Genomic DNA, 27,163 nt, shown 5'->3' with positions numbered 1-27,163 from the left:
CAACACCTCCTGACAAGCATTCACCCTTGAGATTGCTTTAATGTCTACATTTTAACCATATCAATGGTCTCTTGCGGTTGTTCCACCCACTGGGCAGGACATGTGCATAATATATTAAGTTATATACAGTACTGTACAGATCAAGACTCAAGAGTCAGACTGCTAAAAGCACCATTGGAAGTGAGGCACAGCGGAGGTGGGGTCTTTCTAAGTGCAAGTGTTTCCTGTGGCCAATGAAATAGCAACATCAGGCACAGAGTTAGTTCATATCCACATTACATGCAAACCCCTCCTGAAAACAAGTCCAAAATCACTGTAAACTGGGAATGACAAGAGCACAACAAACACAGAGACAGAACAAACATCAACTTTCAATATTTTTCCTTAACATTTTCATGGAGCTCCTTTAGTGCTTTTAGGTGATATGTTTGAACCTGTGCAAACAAAACCTGTGTTTCATCTCTCTTTATTTCCTGTCTTTTCTTTAAATCAGCGGTGTCTGAACTTTTCACCTGGGGGGTCGAAATTAAAACTGAACCATGGGCCAAAAGCAACCACCTATTGTACTGTATTGCAGAAATGGTACTAGAGTCTCAAGTTGTGTATGTATATGTAATGGGATGATTGTAGTCGTAGTATAACAATGAGGTAATTGTATAGTACTTGAATGTGTGAGTAATACTACAGGTAAAACAATAATCTGAAAATATTCATAATAAATAAATAAATAATCCAAATAATATCACGGATCTCTTCAGACAATTTTGTTTCCAATTTTTTTTTTTTTTATGCCTATTTTATGCTTTTATTTCCTCTGCCAAGGAGGTTATGTCATCACTGGTGTCTGTTGTTTGGGTGGTTTGTCAGAAGGATTGCACAACAACTATAGAAAGGATTCCATGAAACTTGAAGATGGGTCTCAGCCCATTCTCTGTTGGTGCTTATCCGGATGAAGGGACAGAGTGAGGGATTTGGAATCACTATATCTCACTATATCTGACATCATTGTCAAAAGGAGGTTTTTCTGACATTTTCGTTTGCATATATAGTCATTTTACATCTGTGAGTGAGAACCATTTGATGCAGATCCAAATAAAAATGTGGATCTAGCCGATTTAAATGTCTTATTTGATACTGGAATAGGCTTGATTGAATAAAAGGGGACGGCTGGGCCTTGATGGAGGTATGCCATCTACTGAGTGCCATTCTAGTTGTCTAAAGAGAAGACAGGAAATAAAGAGAAAGGTAAATAAAAAGGTCACTGAAGAAAATAGCTTGTGCGCACAAAATTAAAAAAAAAAAAAAGTAAAAATTAAGTACTAAACTGGCAGCAGCAGCATGTGGCAGCAGCAAGAAGTGACTGGAAGCAGGTCCCAGGCCAGGCTACCATGGGAGGTTATGGTAAAACTCGATCATCTGTGGCTCACATTAAATTCTTCTTAAACACTGACAGATAAATATACGCTTTGCTTCACATTTCCTCAAGCTGCATTATCAAATAAATTAAAAAATACATATTTTCATCCAAAAGCATATCCCACATAACCATGGCTCCATATCATTAGGACTCAAAAGCGTTCAAATAGAGTTTGTCCAGTTTCATTTGATCAACCAAAACAAAGCTGGATTTTGTCGTTCATGTCAAAGTGAAATAGAAAAATGGCTCACAGTCTAATTTGTGACAATCTGTTTCACTGGAGCAACGTTTGACAATATGTTAGTGCAACTTCAAATGGGTCGTTCAATATCAACTTACCAATGCCCTCTCAGTTCCCCACATGGATTTTCTTTCATAGGACCTTGTCAAATACTATAGCTGTACTCCAAAAACTTTTTTAGGTGTCCTTGGGCAAGATACTGAACCCCAAACTGCTCCTGATGTGCTGGTTGGCATCTTGCATGGCAGCCACCGCCATGCCCTAAAATGTAAATGAGTCCAACTATAGAATTTGGAAAGGTCCCATGAATTTAGACGTTTTTTCATAAGAAGGTTTTACAGGAAAATCAACATTGTAAAAACATCCATGCAATTAGGAAAAGTTCTGATTCTGGGAGAGGTGGCATGAAATGAAAATAGACAAAAATAGACAACCAGAGCAGAATTTGTTAGCACCTAATAAAACATCTTGCAGCTAAATAGTACCTAAAACGAGTTCAGTTGTGTAAGGGAGCAGAGCAAATGTAGACAGACTGCCTTTCCCTCAGGTGAAAGAAATATGGAGAATAAAGACTGTTGAGGACAGGTCAGCTCTCCTTTTGCTTTGACCATACTGGATTACTCTGTTAGCTGCTCCTGTTTAAAACAGTAGAGGTTGTTGTGCTTTCACTGCTGCCTGCACCAAACCCAATCTGTGAGTTGCCATGTCATGAGCCGTTGTCTGTGGGTGGAGCATTATTGCTGTGTGGCCCAGGGTAGTCCCCCATCACCTCAATGTAAGAGGGTGGGGGTTCCTCTGTCCTGACATTGCCGTCATCGGTTACAGAGTTACTGCTGGGGGCCTTCACACTCTTACTGTGAATATAAATGTCTATGAAGTCACCATCGAAGACAGTCCGGTTCGGGGGAGCATGCACAGCAGCTCGCACAAGCTCCAGCTGCTGCTCTGGGTGGCGGAGCTGTAAGCTGCAGTGACCCTTGTACGGCAGCAGCTCCTCCCCGTCTGACAGGCAGATGATGGGGGGAAGGTTGATGATCTCCTGCCGTAGGTCAGGATAGGTGTGCTGGAGGCGACACAGTTGCTGCTGCTGTATGAATGGGGGCAGGCTACTATTCAGGTGGCCACACACGACCTGAGTACAGACAAACAGACAGAGCAAAGAAAGGCAAAAAGCCAAATCACCAAACAAAGGTGATTTAGGTTGGTCACAGTAAGGGTTTCTTGGTCTAAGAGGCATAGAGTAACTTTCCAAGAATTAAGCAATCAAATGACAGAAATTCATGAACTCAGAGGTAGAAGTCTCCTCTTCTTAAGATGTAACATATGTGTTGGGTAGCATATGAATAATGCATAAAAATCAGTGATGAAATTCTGCTGGCTGAGTGGATATTAAAGAAAGGTGCTTGACATTTATTTGAGAGGACAAATTACATCACCACAGCGGATTCCTCGCATGAACCATCAGAGGGAGCCTAACCTGTTTTACACTGTGCAATACATTTATTTGAGGAATGATGAAGCACTCAGTCTGGTGACTGTCTGGTGTGTAAAACCAGAACTATCTGTGCCTGTCTAGCATTACATTTACATTTAATCCAATACTCTTTGACTGAGCACATGAAATGTGACATCATGCTCAACAGGCATTACTCACCTGACCATGTCTCTGCTGAGTCAGCACACTGTCCGACCACTCGCTGCCATGCTGAGAGACAGACAGAGAGAGACAAGACAGTCAGACAGACATATATATGTATATTTATGTATATATGTATATGTGTGTATATATGTATATATGTATATGTAGGGCGGTTGCCCTTTAATAGACAGTAGGTGGCGCATTTGTGTTTTATTTGTCTCAGTTTGTCCTAAGAAGGCCACCGTATTCTTGGTTCAGTTTACGCGCGGGCGCCATATTACGTTAGTTTCTGCTCTTACGCTGAAAGGTAAGCAGCATACACCGCGCTCCTCCTTAAGTGTATGGATTTCCTCACTTTATTAATGCTGTTTGAGCGGTGACACCTGAAACATGTGATGCCGAGTTCGGCAAGTTATTAATTGTGAAAGTTTCTGCTCTTACGCTGAAAGGTGACGTGGTGAAGCCCTGTGAGAAATAAAAACTACGGCGTGGTCCGAGCCGCAAATCCAGCAACCGACTCGTCCCTCCTGCACACCCCCAACACGACATAAATCAAAACACAACGCAGAGTCCCGGGGTGGAGTGGCCGCGGGTTACATCTTTGGTGCCGTGACCCGGATTTGTGGCGCTGTTCGTGACCGAAGACGAGGCGAGGCTGGCCGCAGCCCCGCAACTACGCCGCCGTATTGAACTGTGTGTGTGACGAACTGAGTTATTCTGATGAAAGTGCGTTGCCAGGATTTTCATCCTGCCCAGCATATCCTTTGAAAGTTGACGTGTATCTTATTGTTGTTGTGATTTTCATTCACTATCTCTGTGAAACCCAAAAAAAAAAATAATAATAATAATAATAATAATAATCTATAATCTACATGGTAAATGAATATATTTTGTGTGAAACATTTCTATAAGGATAATTAGTGACTGATATTAAGCAAGTGTTGTTTTTTTTTCTCTCATTCATATTCTCTGTGCTGAAGATAGAGTAGTGTAATGACGCTTTGAGTTGAATTTAAATTTTGTGTGACTGTTTTTTGGATTGGTAAGTGATAATTAATAACATATTACTCTGTTACATTCAAACACAGCTACACTCATACACAGTTAAGCATAACAAGTAATCCACACACACACACATACATTTTATTCTGCTGCTTGAATCTGAAATAGAGAACATTGAAGATGATGAGTGACTCTCAACTGAAGCAGGGTCCCTCTGCAGCAGCAGCAGGCCCCTCACACACCCCTGTGCCTGCAACCACCCACAGCCATGACACCCAGTTCCCCAGATCCCCTACTCAGCAGCTGCAGTTTCACACTCCAGTCCGGCAGCCCACAGACCCTGGGCCGGACACACAGTTCACCCCAGCACCCCCACTGCTGTCTCCCTACGATGATCCCCATACAGTTCAAGTGCCCATGGCCCCAACCCCTGTAACCCCAAGTGCAACTCTCCCAATGTTCCAGCCAGCCATGCAGACCACCATGGCCCCTGCCCTCCTGCCCCAGACCAGCTTGCACAGATCCCCCACAGTCACCCTGCCACCTCAAAGTCTCCCCTATCCCAACTTCCCAGAGACACAAGTCACCAAGCATCTCCCCATGAACCAGCCAGCTGTCTCCTCTTACCCAACCCGGGTTTATCAGCCAAACCCCCAGTTCCCCACCAGCAATGCCGATTCCTTACCTGCACCGCAAGCCCCCATGTTGAGTCCCCAAGCACCACATATGATGAACACTATGAACAACCCCCCTACAACTGAACAGACCCCCCAAGGCACAGACTACGGACAAATCCCCCAGTTTCACATGTCACAAGCAGCTGCACCCACCTCACTGAATGTTGCCCCTGCAGCCATCGACTACACACCTCCCCATTCTCAAGCCCCAGCATACCTGCAGCCCCCTACCTCAGTCCCCCAAGTAAACATGTATCCAGATGCAGTCCCCCAACACACCCTCCTGCCCCCATCCTCCGTCCAGCACATGCATGCACCGCTGAATGCCTCTGTCAGAGCCACAGCCACTCCAAGCCTACCCCCAGCAGCCTATGGCGGTTTCCTTCAGACTCATCAGGTGAAGAATGTCCAAATCTTCTCTGGTAATGCTGACAGTAAGATGCTCATAGAGGACTGGGTTCACGACATGCAATATCTCCTGGATGCAATAGAGCTTCCCCTCCACCTTCGCTTCTCCACTGTGGTGCGTCACCTGAGTGGTGAGGCCAGAAAGTTGATCCTGAATCTACCCCCTTATGACCAAACCCCTGAGAGGGCATTTGAGGAACTAAGGGCAGAGTACGGTGACACACAGGGCTCCTTGGACCCACTAGCCGACTTCTATGAGCGTGGCCAGAGGTCAGGGGAGTCTGCCTGCTCTTACGCTATAGCGCTGGAGGCAACATTGCGAGCTGTGGAAGAAATCCAAAGAGGTGGCAAGCCGTTTCCTGACCGCGACAGTAAACTCACCCGGCAGTTCTTACGAGGACTAAATGATGAGGAGGTCTACATGAGGATTGCTCCAATGAAACCTCGGCTTCTGAGCTTTCGGGAGCTGCAAGACGAGCTCAGAAATCTGGCCAAGGAAAGCAAAAAGTTCCAGTCGTCAAACAAATCAAAGAAAACCTATGCACAGGTCCAGGTTGCATCCGAGTGTACTTTAAATGTGAAAGCAGATAAAGCAAGACATACATCAGAGTGGTCAGAGCTGACAGAACTAGTCAAGAAATTAGCCCTTTGTCAAGAGGAGCAGATGGCTAAGCTGACTCACCTCGAATCAAGAATTGCTGCCCCCTTCTCTGGCCCTGTCCCCCCATCTGGAGCCCGACCACCCCCTGGTCCCACAACCCAGACTTCAGCTGTCACATGCTACCGGTGTGGGAAGCAAGGACACATAGCCCGGGTTTGCAGAGCAGTATTCCCAGATCCCAATCAGACATGGGCCCCACAATCTCAACCCACGACTCGTGCAGAAGGGGCCACACCTCCCTCAGCTCGGCCTTTAAACGGCTAGAGCCCATGGTCACCGGGGCGACTATGGGCAAGCAGCAAGACCCCCCACCGCAGATGGACAAGACTGGTGATGGAGAAGAGTGCACCCCTTTAGTGGGACCCAGGAATGAAGGGGAGGTGGAAGTCAATGGATTGAAGTGCAGAGCGCTCATTGACTCTGGCTCTCAGATAACCAGTATTACACACGAATACTGGTGCAACCACCCCATCATCCAGAAACAAGAGCTTCAGCCCTCTAAAATCCCCATCGAAGGTGCAGCCGGTCAGAGTGTAACTCACCATGGTGTCCTGCATATCAACTTGACTGTGTTGGGAAAAGAGTTCAAGAATGTGCCAGCCTTTGTCGTAACTGACTCAGAGTATCGCTCCTCTGTCCCTCTGCTTGTGGGAACTAATGTCCTCCGTGCCACCAGAACCCATCTCCAAGCAACTTATGGCCAGCAGTTTCTCCATCAGGTCAAGCGGAGCCACCCAGAGTGGTACACGGCTCTATTGGAGATTGGGAGCACAGAACAAAGTGATGTGGATGACATAGTGGGCCCTGCTGTGTACACTGGCCGTACAGTACACATTCCTGGTGGAAAGGAAATGGACTTAAGGTGCAAGATCAAGGCTGGTCCACAAAGAAAGACTTACACTGTGATGATTGAAGGCCACTCCTCCCTGCAGCTCCCCCAAGACCTCTTAGTTGCCAGAGTCCTTGCTGATGTAAAAAGAGGATGTGCTCCTGTCAGAGTGATGAACCTCTCCCAGCATGCCATTACCATCAAGCCCCACACGCATCTGGCTAGAGCTTCCCTGGTGAACAGTGTGGTGGACTTTTCAGACAAAAAGCAGGCACAATGTCACAAGAGTGAGAACAATGAGACGTGTATGAGTCTGGAGCAGGTGGTGGCAAGTTGCGGAGTGGACCTGAGCGAAGCAGCTGTTGAGAATGAGCACCAGCGCGCCCTCCTTAAAGATCTTGTGGAGAGGAATGCGGGCGTGTTCTCCCAGCATCCCATGGATTATGGCCACACAAAGACAGTGCAGCATGAAATACCTCTGGTTGACTCCAGGCCCTTTCGACTCCCTTATTGCAAGATCCCCCCGTCACAGTGGCAAGATGTGAGAAAGCTGTTGGTCGAGATGGAGGCTGCAGGAGTCATCAGGCCCAGTAAGAGCCCATACGCTTCACCGGTAGTGGTTGTGACCAAGAAAGACGGCTCTTTAAGGTTGTGTATCGACTACCGCAAGCTAAACTCTTGCAGCACAAGAGACGCCTTCCCCCTGCCTAGAATAGAGGAGGCCCTGGAAGCTCTGGGGCAGGCGAAGTTCTTCTCTACGCTTGACCTCACGTCAGGTTATTGGCAAGTGGAGGTGGCCGAGCATGACAAACACAAGACAGCATTCAGCACGCCAATGGGGCTGTTTGAGGCCAACAGAATGCCCTTTGGATTGCAAAACGCGCCCTCCACCTTCCAGAGACTGATGACCTGCTGCTTTGGCGATCTGAACTTCACTCACCTGTTGATTTATTTGGATGACCTCATCATATTCTCCAAAACTTTTGATGATCATCTGGAGAGGCTGCAGCTGGTGTTCGATCGGCTTAAAGAGCATGGCTTGAAGTTAAAACCCTCCAAATGCCAGCTGATGAGGCAGGAAGTGCAGTATTTGGGTCACTTGGTGTCTGCTGAGGGGGTCCGGACAGACCCAGAGAAGATCAACAGGGTTAAGGACTGGGCGAGACCCACAAACCGCAAGGAGGTGCTGCAATTCCTGGGGTTCGCTGGTTATTATAGGCGGTATGTGAGTGGATACTCCACCCTAGCTGCTCCTTTATACCGTCTCACGGCTGGTGACCCCCGGAAGAAAAAGAGGGGCGGGAAGAAAGGCCCGGCGTCTGACCCACCTTTCTTGTGGACCAGGGATTGTGAGGAGGCTTTTCAGACCCTGAAAGAAAGACTGACGACCGCGCCTGTGCTGGGCTACCCTGATTATAGCCTGCCTTTTGTCCTCCAGACGGATGCCTCGGGGGAGGGGCTGGGCGCAGTCTTGGTTCAGGTCCAGGGTGGTGCAGAGAGAGTCATAGCCTTCGCCAGCAAGGGTTTGAGTCCAGCTGAAACGAGGTACCCTGCACACAAACTCGAGTTTCTCGCCTTAAAATGGGCGGTGACAGACAAGTTCTATGACCACCTCTATGGGCGTAGGTTTTCGGTCCTGACAGATAATAACCCTCTCAAGTATGTCATGTCCTCTGCAAAGCTGGATGCTACTGGCCAGCGGTGGGTGTCTCGGCTGGCTGCTTTTGATTTCGATGTCCAGTATAGGAGGGGCCAGAGCAACGCTAATGCTGATGCTCTCTCACGTATGTCCACCCAGGAGGTCAGCGAGGTCCTGCAAACATGTCCCCAGCAGGTGAGGTTCAGTGAGCCCAGGCATGGTGTAAGTAAGCCCACACAGGGCCCAGTAAACCCCACAGCCCAGAGCACCTCTGCCTCAGAGGAGCCCCAGTCTGAACCCCCCAGACTTAGCGAGCCCTACAGACATGTGGGGGTGGAGTCACTGCCTGCCATGACAAAGCAGGAAATCCGTGCAGGACAGAAGGAGGATCCTGTTATCGGCCCTGTCTTGCACTACAGGAGTCTGAACCAGAAACCGAGCCGCAGCGAGAGGATCAGTGGTGGTGGGCAGGTGTGCCTTCTCTTAAAGCAGTGGAGGAGGTTAATAATAAGAGATGGTATCATGTACCGCCGCGTCAGAGACTGTCAAAGGGGAGTAGTGGAGCAGCTAGTACTGCCAGAGAAGTTGCGTGAATCAGTCAAGACAGCTCTCCACAATGACTCAGGGCACTTAGGTTTCGAGAGGACTATACAGATGATAAGGGAGAGATTTCATTGGCCACGGATGTTCCAGGAAATCAAGGCTTGGTGTGAGCAATGTGAGAGGTGCTGCCTGAGGAAAACCCCAACTGCAAGTGTCAGAGCTCCCCTGGTCAGCATTCACAGCAGTGCCCCCATGGAGCTCGTATGTGTGGACTTCCTGACCCTGGAGAAGTCAAAGGGCGGCATAGAAAATGTCCTCGTTGTCACTGACCACTTCTCACGCTATGCACAGGCATATCCCACAAAAGACCAGAAGGCCAACACTGTTGCCAGAGTGCTGTGGAGAAACTTTTTCTGTCGGTTTGGGTTCCCTGCGAAGTTGCATGCAGACCAAGGGCGCAACTTTGAAAGTGCTGTTGTGAAGGAGCTGTGTAAGTGTACAGGCATCACCAAGACACACACAACCCCCTACCACCCCCAGGGCAATGGAACCACTGAAAGGTTTAACCGCACCCTCATGAACATGCTGGGGACCCTAGAGCCTCACCTGAAGCTGCGGTGGCATGAGCACGTGGACGCAATGACACACGCCTACAACTGCACACGACACGACTCTACTGGATACACACCATACTACCTCATGTTTGGCAGGCATCCCAGGTTACCTGTCGACCTGATCTTCGGGCTCCAGCCCACCAATGAGCCATGCGAATATAGTGAGTATGTCCAGACCCTGCATGACTGCCTTTCACAGGCCTATGCCCGGGCTAATCAGGCCTCCCACCAGGCCAAGGAACAACAGAAAAAATACTATGATCACAGAGCAAAGAGTCAAGTCTTCAACCCAGGTGACAGAGTTCTGGTTAAAGTGTGTCATGTGGAGGGGCGACAGAAACTGGGAGACAAGTGGGAGCACCGGCCATACATTGTGGTGAAGAAGCAGCCCAGCATCCCTGTGTATGTGGTGCGCTCAGAGGATGGAAACACAGAGAGAGTGGTTCACCGCAATCTCCTTACACAGTGCATGTTTCTTCCAGTGGAGCAGGCTGGTGGGATGACAAGAGGAGATATTGAGCCAGACACAGAAGGAGAGGTTGAATCAGACACTGAAGAGAATATGGAGATGGAGGATGCAGAGAACACTGGGGAGCAGGCCGGTGAAGTGACGATACAGGGAGATGAATCAGACATGGTGGAGGACTTGAAAATGGACAACATGGAGGACAATGTGGAGAAGTGTTTGCCTGAGACGACAGATGAACGGATTGAACACACAGGGATGGAGGAAGTGGATGTGGAGACAGGACAAGTGAGCAAAGGGGTGGGGGAACATGTTACAGCCAGGGGTGCCAACCTGCCTCCCACGCCCAGTGCTCCAAGAAGGAGTTCACAGAGGAATCGGCGTCCCCCCAAGAAACTGTCCTACGAGTTGCGAGCTGTGGAATCAGAGGAGGATCGACAGAGAGTGGAAAGAGGATGGAAGTTGTGGCAGAGGGCCAAAGCAAGAAGAGTAGCTGGACACACGTAGCTTAACGCAACCAGCACACATACTTTAATAGGGGGTATGAGTATACATCACACGTTACACAACATTACATAACACACTCATTCATTCTTCACATCTTTCTTTTGGACTGTTCTCTTTGTTTTTTTTGTTTAGTGGGTTGTCCTTGTTTTATTTAATTTATTCTGATGACTGAGACGCCATCAATTGAAGAAGGGGTGGATGTAGGGCGGTTGCCCTTTAATAGACAGTAGGTGGCGCATTTGTGTTTTATTTGTCTCAGTTTGTCCTAAGAAGGCCACCGTATTCTTGGTTCAGTTTACGCGCGGGCGCCATATTACGTTAGTTTCTGCTCTTACGCTGAAAGGTAAGCAGCATACACCGCGCTCCTCCTTAAGTGTATGGATTTCCTCACTTTATTAATGCTGTTTGAGCGGTGACACCTGAAACATGTGATGCCGAGTTCGGCAAGTTATTAATTGTGAAAGTTTCTGCTCTTACGCTGAAAGGTGACGTGGTGAAGCCCTGTGAGAAATAAAAACTACGGCGTGGTCCGAGCCGCAAATCCAGCAACCGACTCGTCCCTCCTGCACACCCCCAACACGACATAAATCAAAACACAACGCAGAGTCCCGGGGTGGAGTGGCCGCGGGTTACATATATACATATATATATATATATATATATATATATATATGTATATATATGATGAATAGCTATTTTGGATCAAACAGAAGTCATATATGACTAAATTCTGATTGGTAGTCATTGTACATTAGCACAGGCTATGATTTGTCTTTTTTGTCAATCTGAGGGGGCAGTGCCTCTCAGAGGGCAGACACTTTGGAGTGGCTGACTAAAGATAAAGTTCAGATATTGCAACAGAATGTATAGCAAATAGTTCAAATTATTCAAATATGAAATAAAAATTCTGATACTAACACTGGATTGAACTGTGAACATAGAGCAAAAAAATCCAATCGGATGACCTGACCATTGAAACAAACTCCAAATAATCCCAGCCCATCTCATTGTGGTGGTACTGTCACCTACCATTTGTGTGGCCTGGTCCCTCTGGGTGTGGTTGAGCCGATTGAGGAAGGCTAGGGCTGGCTGCCGATAGTGGTTGAGTAGGCAGATGATGACGACTATCATGAAGGTCATCGCCAGCAGGATTATTACTATCTGAACAAACTCGAGTTCAGCTGCAGAGACACAGAGATGGAGACACATGAGGGAAATTAGAGGAAAGATGGTTTTCACTTATCACTATGTAACCTCATCAACTGGCACAAAAGGTAAACCTTACCTGACCCTCCTCCTAATACTTCCACAAGACTTTTAACCAGTTCATCCCATGTTGTTCTGTGTTGCTTCCAATTCCAATCTTTTTTAAGATTTTGGGCTTTTATGTAGCGTAAGACATCTTCTTTCATACTAATGGAAAGAACAATGACCAAAACACATAAATGATTTCTGTTCTGCTCACCCTAATCTCATTCTAGAAAATGAAATAGCTTATTCAACTGTTAAATCTCCTGCCTCCATTATATATTGTTGTCACAGGATTTTACACCTACATATAAAGTATCATTACCAAAAATATGAGTATATTAGTTGATATTTTGATATCTGACTTTTATACGCTCCAATATTGGTATCAGCCCAAAAGATCAAGTATCATCTGGACTCTACCAGAAACATCCAAAGACAGGTTGTCCGGTCAAATCGATGGACTGATTTGTCTTTTACATTCGGCTTCAATCATCTATTAATGCTTACAGTGTTTCCTTGACTAAGTGTCTTTATACAGCACAGCTAAATTTAGATCAGCTCCCAAGGCCTAGTGGCCTGAGTTTATTACTTTTTAATAATAAGGTATGCTGGTAAAGGTGTAAACATTTTGTTTCCTTTCCTTTCATCCTAACTCTGTGATGCTAAGATGCTGCAATTGTGTTCCTCTTCAACTCATTTGGGTCCTTAGTGTTTAGGTATGCAAATGTTAAATAATATCCTTAATCAATAGTCAGCTGCTTGACTATCAATTAAGGATATAGGATACTTGAAAAAAGTATCTGTCATCTGTTATCTTTCTTTGCTGCATTTGTATTCTTATTGCTGACTAAGCTATTTTTAATCAGTGAAATTCTTAATGGCGTTTAATCGATTAGTCATTATTCATTAACATCCCTAGTAGTGTTGGTTTGTAAACAAGATCAGCTGTAAACATCAGAAAACAATAGGCTCACAACAACTCCACTTGGCATGGTTCACTGGCACAAAGAATGTAAAATGCATGAGGAAAACCAAAATATATAAAAACCACTTTGAGCTCAGGTTGGTAAAATGAAAAGCAAACAAAGGTTGCAAAGTGAAGTTGCGACTCTACTCTGTTTTACCCATTTGTTAAGATTTCACCTCAACCTTGCATAGCATGACACCCCCGCACAGAGGCAGTGGACGTGGGAGGGTGACAAGTCAGGGAGCAGATACTCATGAGTCAAGTAGATCTTCAAGCTCAAAGGATTGCACATGAGCTGGTATCTAAAGTAGAACATTACTGGTCCTTTTTTCTGATCAACACCACATAACCTGTAACTTGGACACACACATGCCCTAATAATGTCACATGTCATGCCAAGTAGTTTTTCACCATTTGAATTTGTGTTTTGGTGCATAACAATAAACACAGCAAGTAGAAAATGTAAAAAAATAAAATAAAGGGCTGGTACTTGAAGTCACACACATGAATAGATAAAATGAAAACATCTGTACAGGTTTGTACATGAATGTCAAAAATGTGTTCACGGTATGCTGAGAACAGTCGAGCTCTGTTCCATAAAAATATCTAATCATGTTGGTCATATAATGCTTTACAGGCCAGAATTCAAGGACTAGATTTCGAACAATCACATCAAGTGCATTATCCCTAACTTGTTTGAAAATGATAAATGCTTTTTCTTTGCATTTCCAACATGAACAACCAAGTGTACTTTTGATTGTTTATGTAACACACAGTACAATAAGCATGAACACAGGTTAGTGTTGATCAATACGTTAGGCTTGCTGATGCCTCCCAGAGGAAACGAAAATTGGAAAAGAGATCTCAGTAGTGTCTCATTCATTTCTCCTAGACAACTATGAGGCTGTGGCTGATTTCTCCTGTTAATCAATTGTTTCTCCTGAGAAACAGGTGCAGAAAATCTCAACTTGGGCTCCCTGTAAGTTTCAAAGGAGATCTCATCAAGCTCTCAATGAAGTTTCAGAATGTCTCCCCAGTGCTGAAAAAGGAGCAAGGTTTAAGCAGTAAAGTCTCAAGTCTCACCTATTGCTCCTAAGAAGTTTTAGGAGAAACAAATGAGAAATGTTTGGCTATGTCTTTACAGCTCCATGGCCATAAAGGAGCAAGCTTTGAGGAGTAAAATTTTCCTCTGGGCTGTGCTGTCGCAATTCTCTACTGTTTTGGCAGTGATTGTGCTGTAGAGAGACTAGCACAAATACAGACAGTAAATATTAGGGATGTCCCGATGAGGGTTTTTTTCTTTTTTTTTGTCCTTTAAGATTTAGTATCTGCCAATACCAAGTCCTGATCCGATAATTAGCCTTAAGTAATATTTTCCTGGAAAATACTGCTGCATTAAGAAAAAAGTGTCTGCATCCAAGCACTTCCTTAATAGTTTTTTTTTATTCTTATTATCTTGCTGAAACAAAGTATATACTTTCATATGGCTCTGTCTTATTCTGCATATGCTATCAAAACATTGGCTTACCGCTGCCCTTGTGTAAGCAGGTGAGTCTGTGACAGCAGACCCTCGTGTACCACTAAGCATGGAAGTATCTGTGCAACGCAGCCCACTCTTGTTACCGCCATATCATCCATTGCATTTTTCATATTCCATACGTTGTCACATAAAATGACATCGACCCACTGCTTGTCTATTTCACATGCGTTTCTGCATCTCCTTGTCTCGACTGCCTGTTTTACGTGCTCTGCTGCATGAGGCCCAGGAAAACTTGTGCGCATAGTTCTAACTCGAAAGTGGAGTCAATGTCATTTAATGCCCAGATGATAGAGCATACTCAAAAACTCCAAGTGACCAAAACCCTGATCCTCTACCACGGACATGAGCTGGTTATCCAGACCGATTAGTTTAATTGCCTTTAAATGTGGCTCTTTTGTTACCCCCTCGCGAAACGGTTGTATTGCAGATGTTACATAACACTGTTGGACTGCTTTCTCTGTCAATATTAAAATATTTCCACACTGCAGACATTTTAACCACAGGTTTGCCAAAGTAACGTTACCTGCACATCTGTGTTTTGTCACAAATTGTGCTCTGACGTAAAAAAAAAAAAAAGAAAAAAAGTCGGGCTTGGGTCCATGTTCAAAATTGCCGATCCCGATCAATGAAAGATGCCCCTTATGGCCCGATCCCAATCCTGCAGATTGGATAGAAAACTGGATAAGGAAGGTGATGTCTGATTATCTTAATGACAACGCAGGACTGTTGCTATGTGTGGGGTTAGGGTTATGACGTCTGGGGTTAGGTGGGCAATGGGAAGCTTATCTGTCAAGTGGCAAGCGATTATTGGATGGGAGCACTAAGAACATTCCCATCAGCCTCAGCTGTATCTTCGTGTTTTGTGCTTATTAGGAAATAATAAAATAAATAAATCACTATCACACTGTTTTGTCCCCTGTAACTGTCCATGTTGACACAAGCTGTTCTAAAGGTCCAACAACAGGAATCCTAGTAACCTGTCTAAGATTTGTTAGGTAGTTCACTAGCAAGGACCACACCGTCAATGAGATGCGTTTAAGAATTTATTTGGTGACGAAGGAAGACAAAAGTTTCGAAGATCTTGGTTCTTTTGTTTCTTAGAGTGCGTTGTGGGGATTCTTTTGGAGAATCCGCCGCCACTCCCGGACAGCGATGGACCCCCTCATGGACCTACGAAGGAGAGGAGAGAAAGAAAAACAGGGAGAGAGAAATAGGGTGGGGGAGGGGCGCAGAATACGAGAGCGAAGCAGAGGAGAGGGTCAGGTGGTTATTTATGGAAATGCGGAAGTAGGTGCTGTTGAGGTGTGGTCCTGCTCCTGAAACTTCACCAATTAAGCTTCAATTCATTAGCAAGGACCACACCGTCAATGGGATGCGTTTAAGAATTTATTTGGTGACGAAGGAAGACGAAAGTTTCGAAGACTTTGGTTCTTTTGTTTCTTAGAGTGCGTTGTGGGGATTCTTTTGGAGAATCCGCCGCCACTCCCGGGCAGCGACAGACCCCCCAAAAAATCTCCAATTACTTAAGAAGCGATTGAGCGAATCTGAGATCTTTGAGATCTGAACAGATGTAGCGGTGGTATGTTTGGGAGGACCAGCAGCCCATGAGATGTATGAAGTGTTCTGGAACGCCATTATGGGAGGCTGAAGTGGCAGCTCCGATTCTGAAGGAATGCCCAGAGTAGTTATCAGGCGAAATGCCAGATAATGAGAGCACGTGGCGAAAGTGATGGTGGAATCAGAATCGAGTAGCCACTTGGCCAGATTCGGAGATGAAGAGAGGATCTGCCATCGTTGTGCTTTGGGATTTACGGAATTGCGAGAAGTTTGCGAGGGTTGGTGATTGGACTTTGAAGAAGAAGACTGGTGTAGATGGACCAAATTGGTTGGTTTTAGTTTGCTTTAAGTGGAACACCATGGTGTCATCTGAAAAGCGAGACAAGTCGGAGATGCAGGCGTGACAGCTTGGGTCGAAGTGAATGGTTGAGGAGGTGAATTCGGAGCATCTGAGGAAACCAAAAAAGGCTAGCAAGAACATGGCTTCCAGGCTTTGGGTGACTTGTGGAGTGCTGTACCCAGAACGGATTGTGTGGTGGCAGATGGACAGCAAGTCGGCAGTAAGAGGAAGACGACGAGGGTTTTTTGCTGGCTCTTGGCGTAGGAGTCCTTTGAGGAGGGAACTTGTCTGGGGATGGTTGGTGACCAGGCCCGAACTGCCAGTTATTAACTTGCAGAAGAAGCTGATACTGCTAAGGTACGCCTTGATGGTGTGTGTTTTGATTGCCATGATGGAATGAGCGTAAGTGATAAAAGAAGTCAAGGTGATAATATCCAATGACGGAAAGGTTATGTTGTATTGGTCGTGGAAGTGGCGGAAGCTTTTCAGTATAAAAAGTCCAGTCCAGTATGAAGAGAGGGTTGAGGGTGATAGGCTGTTAATGATGGAGCTCTGAGATTTGTTTATCAGGGGTATTAGCGCTGGATTTACAAGTTGAAAGTCAGTGCTGAATATGGAGGAACTGGCGTCAGGAAAGTATCGGCATGAGGTGCCAAGCTTCTGAACTTCTGAAACGAGAAACGGGAAAGAGAGTCAGCAATAGCGTTAGCGTGACCGGGAACGTGAGCTGCCCGGAGGACATATTGGTGTGTGACGGAGTGCCAAATGAGGCACCGTGTGAATGGCATGATGGAAGGGGAGTTGGAGCGTCGTTTGTTGATTATGTCTACGACTGCGAGGTTGTCTGAGTATATGAGAATGGACTTGCAAGACCATTCGTGTCCCCACAAGATAGCGGCGGCTATTATGGGGTAGATCTCGAAGATTGCTGAGGAAGCGACCTGGCATTCATTTGCGAGCTCTGGGGGCCATGCTGCTGCGAACCATCTTCCATTGTGGAAACCCCCAAAACCGACTGAAGGAGCAGCGTCGGTGTATAGATTGATGTCGTGTGGGTGAGTCAGTTGGTCGTCGTAGAAAAAAGTGATACCGTTCCAATTAGTCTGCCTTTTTTATCTATACCGTTGGTAATGGGAAAGATGACAGAAGGTGCAGATGACACCTGTTTAGGGGTTACGGTTGCTGGTGGAGCTGCCGACGACAGGCGAGAGAATGCTGAAACTCTCGTTTGGCTTTGACGTGGCTCAGTGTGGGTGGGGATGAAGCAAGAAGAGGCTGGGTGAGATGGGGCACCACAAAGGGAGCATGTAAGGGCTGCGCAGGCGGCGAAGATGCGACAGCAAATCTCGTTGTCGAGAGTGCCCCAGTAGGTGGCCTCGTTAGACTGTGAGAGGCGGGCTGCAGCTTCGGAGGCGAAGTGGGTGTGATATTGATAGAAGCCATTGCCGCCAAAGCGGAGGGCAAGATTTAGAATAATGGACAAGTAATCGTCCAGTTTGTTGCGTCGTGAGGGGAATTCGGAACAGAGAACGTCTCTGTAAAGGGAGAAGGCGTAAGCGAACTCTGTAGGAGTGAGCTCTCTGGTACGTGAGGGTGCTCTCACTTTATAGTGGGGGCACCCTTCGTATCCTTCAATAAATCTGTCAGCAGGTGGTTGGTGGAGGGATGGCAGGATTAAGAGTGTGAGATCAATGTAGTTACCGTCGATTATCTGCCTACGTAGACTGGTCGGAACTGGAGAGGGACGTGAAATGAAAGGTTTGGGGTGGTGAGCAGGAAGACTGGCTGTAGACAGCGTGAAGTTAGAGGTTGCTTGCTGGGGGGGAAGCCCGGGAGCTGGCATCCCGGTGCCGACGACCCCAGCTGGCCAGGGCTGCTGGGACTGCTGAAGCTGGGACATGATAGATTGCTGCGTCCCGGCACAGCGCGCTGGCAACCCGGTGCCATGAGCCCCGGCTAAAACAAGCTGCTGTGGTTGTTGGAAAAAAGCAGTGGGGGCCGCTGGCATCCCGGAGCCCCTGCTGAATACGAGAGCGAAGCAGAGGAGAGGGTCAGGTGGTTATTTATGGAAATGTGGAAGTAGGTGCTGTTGAGATGTGGTCCTGCTCCTGAAACTTCGCCAATTAAGCTTCAATAAACAATACTGTTAGTGTCAATCACTGAGTAGAGTATATATACATACATTCATGGCTAAATTTTACACTTAGGTTACCATACAGAAGAAATGCATTATTTTCCACAGCAGACTTCATGAGTTCAAAGCCATTTTTATAAGCATATAAGCATTTCTTATAAAATTAGGGAAAAGCATCAAAATCAAATGTGAGTTGTTAAATGGTGCTCAGGGTCCACAAAAATAATATAATTGTTCTACAAAAACTTGAAATATTTGATTTTTTTTTTTTGTTTGAGATATGCCACTGTTCAACAAAACAATACACAACAGAAATGGAAATGATGCACACAGCTGCTAAACATGTAATCTAAACTGCAGGTGATAGTAAGAGCGCTCCAGAGAGATCTCATCCCACAAGAAAAATATTAAAATTTTCAATTCCCCATTAGGTCAAAATTAGTGTTTGTTTTTATCACACACATATCTTACTCTACAACCCAGCTATATGCCAATAACAGGCATAACAGTGACAAAACATCCTTTTGTATAATTGTTTTTTCTTAACTTCTGATGGTTATCACTGGCCTGAACTGTATGTTTTCGTGGAAAAAAAATCATATTGCAAATACACTGATGGATATTCCGGTTGATGATTCATGTTTAGTTGGATAGATCGTTCTGACAAAACAAGTGTTATTTCCACTGAAAAAAACACATTAAAATCATAATGATGTGACGGTTGTTGGGGTCTGTACCTAACACACGTTTTACATCTTGAGAATAAGAAATGTGCATTTGATCCAAATGAAATGACCTTCTGCAACAGCCACAAGCATCTGATGTTTTTACTTATATTGTCAAAGCATTTGAGATTTGAGATTACAGATAAAATACATGATGCTTCACTTACCAACCCTAGCTTTGATATAGTATTCACCTGTCATGCGCAAGAAAAAATTGGTGGTTGCAATAATTTGTCCTGTAAAATATCAGGGTGAAATCCATAGTCCTTGTTTTGTGCATTGTAATGTTAGGTCAGAACAAACTGGATAAAGTTTTTACACAGTATGGTACAGGCTTTATATATGGAGAGCAGGAATGATATCAGCGATCCATAACTTTTCAACATACATTTAACATAATGTTGTATTGATACAGACTGAAAACTTCAGTCCCGGCCCTGAGAAATTTGGTGCCCCCTTCTATCACAGTCAATTACACAATCAATTTTCATAAACTCACACAGAAACTGCATGTATGTATTGAAGATTTTATTTCTTTTAAGTAAAAAATATCACACCAAGAAAAAATGAAAAAAATACAATATACGTAAGGCATTGCGCAAACATATTATCTCTCAGCCTCAGTAAGTGCTATCTCTTGCTTATCTACTGTAAGCCGCGTTGCAAACGACCTCCAACTCCTTCCATGTTGCCATGTGGGTATGGTGGCCAACTGATAGAGATGAAGTGCTGAAAATTGTTATGAAATTGAAGAGCTCATACACAGCTGGTGCAAATAAAATTTGCAGTAAAATTCTTAAAGCTATCATAAGTGAAATTCTGGAGCCGCTGGTCTACTCTATCAATCTCTCCTTATTCTGTGGAGTTGTGCCTGTCAAAAACTGCAAGAATTGTACCAGTGTTTAAGTTGGGGAATAAAAATGACTTAGATAATTACAGACCCATATTTATTTTACCTGTCTTCTCCAAGGTTGTGCAGAGAATTTTAAATCCTATCATTGCAACAGTATGGCTTTAAGAAAGAGAGCTCCACCTTTATAGCAATGTTGAATAAACTTATCAAGAAGGCCAGCTCCATCCTGCGATGCCCTCATGACACAGTGCAGGTGGTGGGAGAGAGCAGGATGATGGACAAGCTGTCATCACTGCTGATGCAGGAGTCCCACCCCCTGCAGGTCACTCTCACAGCACTGGGCAGCTCCTACAGCAACAGACTGATACACCCTAAGTGTGTGAAGTAGAGGTATTGCAGGTCCTTCCTTCCTGCTGCTGTCACACTGTACAACCAGCACTGCTCCCAATAGCCTATAGACCTCACATTGTACCCTGCAATGTGCAGTATGTCTGCACAAGGTCACTTCTGTTTTTGCACTAGCTGGTCAATTTCACCCATATTTATTCCTTATTTATTATCTGTATTTAAAAAAATGCTTTTAATTTTGCATTATATCATGTAAATATGTATATACAGTATATCTATTTCTTCCCTTTTTAATTTGATTGCTTATTTTTTCTATTGTTTCTGTTTACAAGAACAGAAACATATTACAAGATATGTTTCTGTTTTTGTAATATTCTGTCGCTGCTGTGACAAACATATTTCCCCGTCCCCCGTATAGGATTTCTGATTCTGATTCTGATCTTTCGGAAAAAATTCATGACTATATTGATAAAGGCGAATTAGGAATTGGATATTTTCTTGATTTGTCAAAGGCTTTTGACACGATTGCTTTTGAAATTCTTTTGAATAAGCTCCAATATTATGGTGTCAGAGGTACTGCTCTCAGTTGGTTTCGTAGCTACATGTTTGGGAGGAAACAATATGTCTCTAAATTCAATCACAAATCTGAATGTAGAACAGTAGAGTACAGTGTCCCCCAGGGATCTATCCTCGGACCGCTCCTTTTTATTTTATATATAAATGACTTTATACACTGTTCTAATATTCTACACAAGGTTTTTTTCGCAGACGATACTAATTTATTCTTATCACACAAGAACATGCACGATCTGCAAGAGAATCTCAATGATGAATTGATCAAGGTTGATACATGGTTAAAATGCAATAAACTGTCACTAAATTTAAACAAGACAAACTTTATCATTTTTCATTCAAAGAGAAATCGAAGTAACCTTGAACTTATTGATATTAAAATAAATGACAGCGAGAGTGAAGACCACTAGATTCGTGGGAGTGCAAAGGGACGAGTTCATAAATTTCAGGGGGCATATTGATGTATTAACTAAAAAACTGTCAAAATATGTCGGATTGTTTTTTAAGTTGAGGCATTTTTTACATGGGGAAGCACTTCTAACATTATATCGGTCATTATTTGAGCCTAATCTTAATTATTGCAATATTATTTGGAGCAATACTTTCCCCAGCCACCTAGGGAAATTGACAATTCTGCAGAAGAAAATTATTCGAGTTACGTCTTGGGCTACATTTGATGCTCCCTCTGACCTGCTTTTTCGACGTTATGGCCTTCTGAAAATTACTGAACTCAATACTTTTCACGATGCTTGTACTATGTTTTGTGTTGTCAATCAGCTCAATGAAAGATTTTGTGAACTGATTCCAATTACCTTTCCTTGGCATTCATATCAGACTAGGCAGAATCATTTTATTAAGGGAAAAAATGGAAACTCAAATGTACAAGCCTCAGTATTGTTTGTAAAGGTCCACAGGTATGGAAGAAACTAGATAGAGACATGCAAATGTCCCATCTATACCTGTTTTTAAAAATGGACTAAGGAGGCATCTGTTGCTGAAATACTCCAAGTCATGATTCTGATATGACAATTTCTCTTTCCTACATTGTAGCTAAATTCTTCTTGGACAGTTGGTGATACGTCCACTTGGACCTGGTTAGGCGTAGGGTTTAAGTTAGGGTCTCTTGTTTGGGTGTGTCTGGTTGAGAGTGTTATGTGTACGTGTATTTTCTTTTTTGTTCTTTTTTGTGTGTGTGTGTGTGGGGGGTTATGTTACGTTTAAGCGTATCTGTATTTACTTTGTGCCTGGGCCCCTCTCAATAAGCTTTTTAAGCTTCCTAGGGTGTTCCTTTTCACATAAGACTATTACAGATTTAAAATAGTATGTTGTACATGTTTTAATCTGATGTGAATAAAGAAATGAAATGTAATGAAATATGGTGCTTCTGGCTATCCTCATGAACCTTCAGCAAGTGGCTTGCATTTTTCCAGTCCTTTAGCCCTTCCTTATTATGTCTGTATTCTTTTGGAGAAAACATTTAACAGCAGAAGCAGTGCAAACTATCATTTCCGTTTGAGTACATCAGCCAGCTTCTTTTTTTTCCCCATTGACTAAAACTCTGTTACAAAAGTCATGTTGACACTCTCCCATCTTTTTTATTTGAAACGGTCCTCTATAAACTAACTTTCATCTCACGTTGTCAGTTAGACAGGGTTCTCCCCAGACTGTGGAATAACAGTGCTTCGCCGCTATACTGCTGGCTCAGCGCCACTATACTCATTTTCAAATTAAGGGTGTTTATTTCCTATATCTTTAACGATATGCAACGTGACTGCATCCGTAACAACTGACAACCGGGACCCTTTCTTCTCATATGGGACACAATGATTAAATGATTCTGCTAATGTTAGCTGCTTTATAGCGGGTGTTTGTGGGCTGCCGCGGTCTTCTTGTCATGAACAACAAGTGTCCCACTCTGATATGTGCGTCTGTTTGAAAGGCTCAGATAAATGTGTCGGCCCACTGTCTTTAGGCACAACAGCCTTTGAATAAACTGTGCAGCGGACCGTGGTTTGTTTGAGGTCCAACGCCACAAAACCAAGCTACTAACAAGACAGTGCCGTTTTAGGAACGAGCTCTTGGCGCGCTGCATGTTGTTGTGTTTGTTTCTCTGTGGAAAGTCAATGTGAGGGCAAAGCCCACTATGAACTACAGGAGCCTATGAGGAGCGGCAGAGAAGCAAGTTAAATAAAAATCGATAATAAAATCAACCACCCCCCCCCCCCCCCCCCCCCCAGCTGACAGTGCGCCACTATACTAAAAAATTCTGGGGAGAACCCTGGTTAGAAGAGATGGTCAGTGAGCAGGTCTACTGGTGCAGCCTTTAGTCTTGATGCTGTGTCACTCTGCTGTGCTGAGGTAGAGGGACAGGAGCATCTGATGCTGTGTCACTGGGGTGGTGGTGAAATATTTTAAAAGTGCATCTGAAGAGAGAAGAGAAGTATATGTGACCACTGCATGTTACATTTTAATAAAAAAAGAACAGATGCTTGATGTGTGCTATACATATGACTAATATAGACTAATAATGAAAATGTGATGAGATTCATTCAACTTTATTGTCATTGCAATACAATTCAGTCTAACCAGAGTGCAAGTGCAGTGTATATATATATTTCCCCAATGAATGATATGGGAAAGCTAAGGTGTGGTGTATCAACAGCAATACACTTTAACTACACTTTAACACTGATGAAAACTTCATCAACTGTGACACAATAAACCAAAGGCTTACAACGACCCTATCACAAAGGGGATGGAAACCAAGTAAGGGATAATGCCCGACGAGGACTTCGCGGAGGCAACTGTCCTCTGCTGCGTGTCGGACAGTTCTTAGGCCTCTGCGTCGTCCATTAACTCCTGTTTATGGACACCTCAAAGGGCATTATTGTAAGTTTCCCTGGTAACGCCTGAGGGTTTGACTAAAACCTGGAACAATCATTTCCCTCCCGTAAGGTTATGCCACGGAAGCGGTGTTCACTCCTCCAGTATATAGGACGGACCATAGATACGACTTCGCTGAGCGATGAGCCAGAAAGCTAACGCTATGCTAGCAAGACATTGCGTACGTTGACAAACAGTAAATATAATTTGACAGCTAGCTAACCAGTCATGTCATTGTCCCCAAATCGATATCATGATTTTCACAAATGATCGGCCATGTGTAACATTACTGTGGCCGCAGCCTTAAGTAGAGAGTTGAACAGCGAGCAGGATGTGAGCTTATTCGCCTATCAGTAATAAGGTTATAGTATATCAGTTTAAGTTTATAGTTTATCAGTATAAGTTTAGAGGGGAAGTGTACTTTCTGCAGCTTGTGTGTTACAGTTGCCACCTTGTGGTGTTCAGAGGATACTGAAGGACTGACAGACTGCACTCAGTGTTGGAAATAAAATATTCAGATTTGATATGCCAGCTAGCGCATTAATTTACAGCAGTGAACAGTCAATTTGACTGGAACTACTTAGTAGGTGTCCATATATCAGGGGTTAATGGACAACCTGCAGCTAATCAGAATCGAGTATTCCCCCAGACCATGGTATAATAGCATTTTAACTGACATACAAGCAGGAAAGACACCTGTAAAATAACACCTGAACAGGCCTAATGTTAACTTTCCAAATGTCCCTGATGAATTTAAGGTGGAGTAACATTAACACACATCGACTCAGCTATTTATTGAATATTACACAATGCTGCTATCTTCCGAAGTAAGCTAGCAAGTTACCACTCTGCTCCAACAATGGTAATAACCACGATGCATTAAACTATTAATTTCCTTTTGCTTCATCACATTGACATTACTGTACCTGTATCTTCTTCATGTCTTCCTTTTCTTTTCTTCTTTTCCTTCACTGGGCGCCAGATGGCTTCAGTCTCTGGGACATTGTAATTCCGCAACGGTATCAGTAAGTCTCTCTCTTGGTCTTGGGGTCTCAGTGCGGTCAGATTCAGGCAGCTCGCCTCTCGACCCACCCCCGTCACAGAGGACAGGTACAGTGCAATGAGCTAGGAATCCAGAAAAAAAGTCCTCTCCGTTACTTAATTGTCTTTGCTATGACGCTATGTTGCTGTGGGCTTATGTGATATTTCGAAATAATAATAGTGATGGCAGTGGTAAATAAATAAATACATTTTCATCTCCCCCCTCACGGATGACAGCACCCCTAGCATTTGCCTATACTGCTTATGCCCAGGGCCGGCTCTGCTGAAAAATATGAATGTATTCTTTCATTTATCAACATCATCATTACTTTGGAGATAACACTGGAAATAACAAGCACAAATATGTCTGCAATGTATTCATGTAAACAGGTGCAACAACAATAAAACCTTAAGCAAATATGGTTTTAAAAGTCTGAGATGAATGAAAGATTTTTGTATTTTTTGGTAATATTGATTACACCTATTTGTAAATGAAAGTTACAAGTCTGGTTTTCTTTGTGGTTTGAGCAGGGCAATGACACATGGAAAAAAAAAAACATGGAAAACATGGAGAGTTTGTTCATGTTTGATATCCATATTGTAAAGCAAGAGGAGGCAGAGGATGGGAGACAAAGACCCAGACACTGGCAGTGACTGATAGGCCCTGACCTTTCACCCCTAACCCTGGGGAGGAGCAAGCTGGGACATCAGCCGACTGTAATGACGAGTCTGGTGCATTGCTAATAACCCTATGTGAGGCCTACCACTATCTCCTGCACAGCATTCACTCCATTTAACTGATTGTCTCTCACAATTAACATGCACCATAACAAGTAGCAGGGCTGGTGGGCCAATTTGACAGCACCCACCCCCTCCTGTCTAGACTGATGAGAAATAAAAAGTCAAAATAAACTAAAATGGCACTAAGTAGAGCACATACTTCAACTTAGGCCCAACTGTCCCTCCTTTAATTTTGTCAAGCCAAATCCAGTATCAAATAAAACATTTTTTCACTTGGTTCTGCATCATATTGTGCTCACTTACAGATACCAAACCCACACATAAAGGTCCACGCATTATTCCCTGAGAAATGAACACAAATTTGGAACAAGCCATATCTCACAATGTTAAAGAAAGTGAGATAAGTCTGTTTATCAGGACCCAAGCCACGCCAAGTTTCATACTTTATCTGTTCTGAAATGTTACTTTTTAAGAATAGTAAAACATACAATCCAGATGTCTTGGAACTTCATATTTCCCCATGCATGTGACCATTTGTGACTGGTGCCATCCTACACGTTACAATGAGCAGCTGTGCTGCAGCCTGTGCTGTCTGGCAGTCCGATGGGGGAAGGAGATTTTGTGGGGGAGGGTGGACTTCTCACCATCCACTTGTCCACACAGACAGACAGACTGACAGGACGAATAACCTGGCCGCAGTACTATACCGTTAGTCCCACAGCAGCTTAACACTTATCACTAACAGCCAAGATGTATTTCTTCACTTGACCCACATGAAGACATCAGTGTACAGACCCAGAGAGACACCCAACAGAGTGACAGACACAATCCCAGACAGTGTGGCCGGCCTCATGCAGATACAGGCGTCAGAGTCTGTTTTCAACTCATATCTACAGCTCCTACAGTGCGTCAAGTGTTAGTCCAGCAGCTATTCACTAGCAACATGAGCAGCATTTACAGCCGACATCCTTCACAAAGGCTTAACCTCGCCTTAAACTCTCCTCATAAGTCTGAAAATGCAGCTGGGTGACTTACATATATCCATGCCCTGTTTATGGGGTCTTGTGTAATTGCAGGAGCAAAAACCATTGGAGCTGGAGCTTCCCGGACCGATCTCTTTCGCATGAGTCAAGGAGCCCCAGCCGGCTGCCGAGGGGCGGAGAAGAGTACGCGATCCAGCAGCCTGTCAGCGCCAAGCCCGAGCACACATCACGAACGTGGAGCCCCGTTTGAAAAACGGACCCTCCTCATGTTAGCATCCTGTTCTACAACCCGACCCGATTTTTCCAGCTTAGCAGCCGACTTCTGAGTGTACTGCGGGATCTCTGACTCTGTATTAGGGCCCGCCTCTTCTCCCTCCTCCTGTCAATGACCCCGTGTTGGGGGTGGGGAGTGGCAGACGGCGGTCAGAGAGGGGAGGGCCCAGATCTTGGCCCGCACACAGACACAGTGACCATACGGACGCAGTTATCATCCAGACATAGACAGTGATCGTCCAGACGCAGTGATCACCCAGACGGGCTTGAAAAGCTTGCCTTTTCTTTCAGTTCATTGGAACACTCCCCCT

General features: G+C 44.5%; 1 protein-coding gene across 4 annotated transcripts; it reads right to left on the bottom strand.

Moving 5' to 3' along the window:
- Nucleotides 1–19: 19 nt before the first annotated feature.
- LOC119017177 (low-density lipoprotein receptor class A domain-containing protein 4-like) lies at nt 20–27,163 on the bottom strand. Of its 4 annotated transcripts, XM_037093674.1 has the most exons (4): nt 26,632–27,163; nt 11,673–11,824; nt 3,313–3,363; nt 20–2,790 (listed from the first exon to the last, which is right to left on the bottom strand). In XM_037093674.1, exons 1-4 carry the CDS (start codon nt 26,639–26,641, stop codon nt 2,365–2,367), a joined length of 639 nt encoding a protein of 212 aa, XP_036949569.1. In that variant the 5' UTR covers nt 26,642–27,163; the 3' UTR covers nt 20–2,364. The 4 variants fall into 4 exon arrangements, 3 of the variants coding, with proteins under 3 accessions (XP_036949569.1, XP_036949568.1, XP_036949567.1); XR_005074355.1 differs by lacking the exons at nt 20–2,790; nt 3,313–3,363; nt 11,673–11,824 and adding exons at nt 15,441–15,571; nt 16,477–18,316; XM_037093673.1 differs by lacking the exons at nt 20–2,790; nt 3,313–3,363; nt 11,673–11,824 and adding an exon at nt 15,590–18,319.

The sequence above is a fragment of the Acanthopagrus latus genome, chromosome 3, assembly GCF_904848185.1.
Source record: "Acanthopagrus latus isolate v.2019 chromosome 3, fAcaLat1.1, whole genome shotgun sequence".
NCBI classification, from domain to species: Eukaryota; Metazoa; Chordata; class Actinopteri; order Spariformes; family Sparidae; genus Acanthopagrus; species Acanthopagrus latus.
The sequence above is the reverse complement of the archived record's forward strand: the minus strand, read 5'-3'. Positions and strand labels throughout refer to the sequence as shown.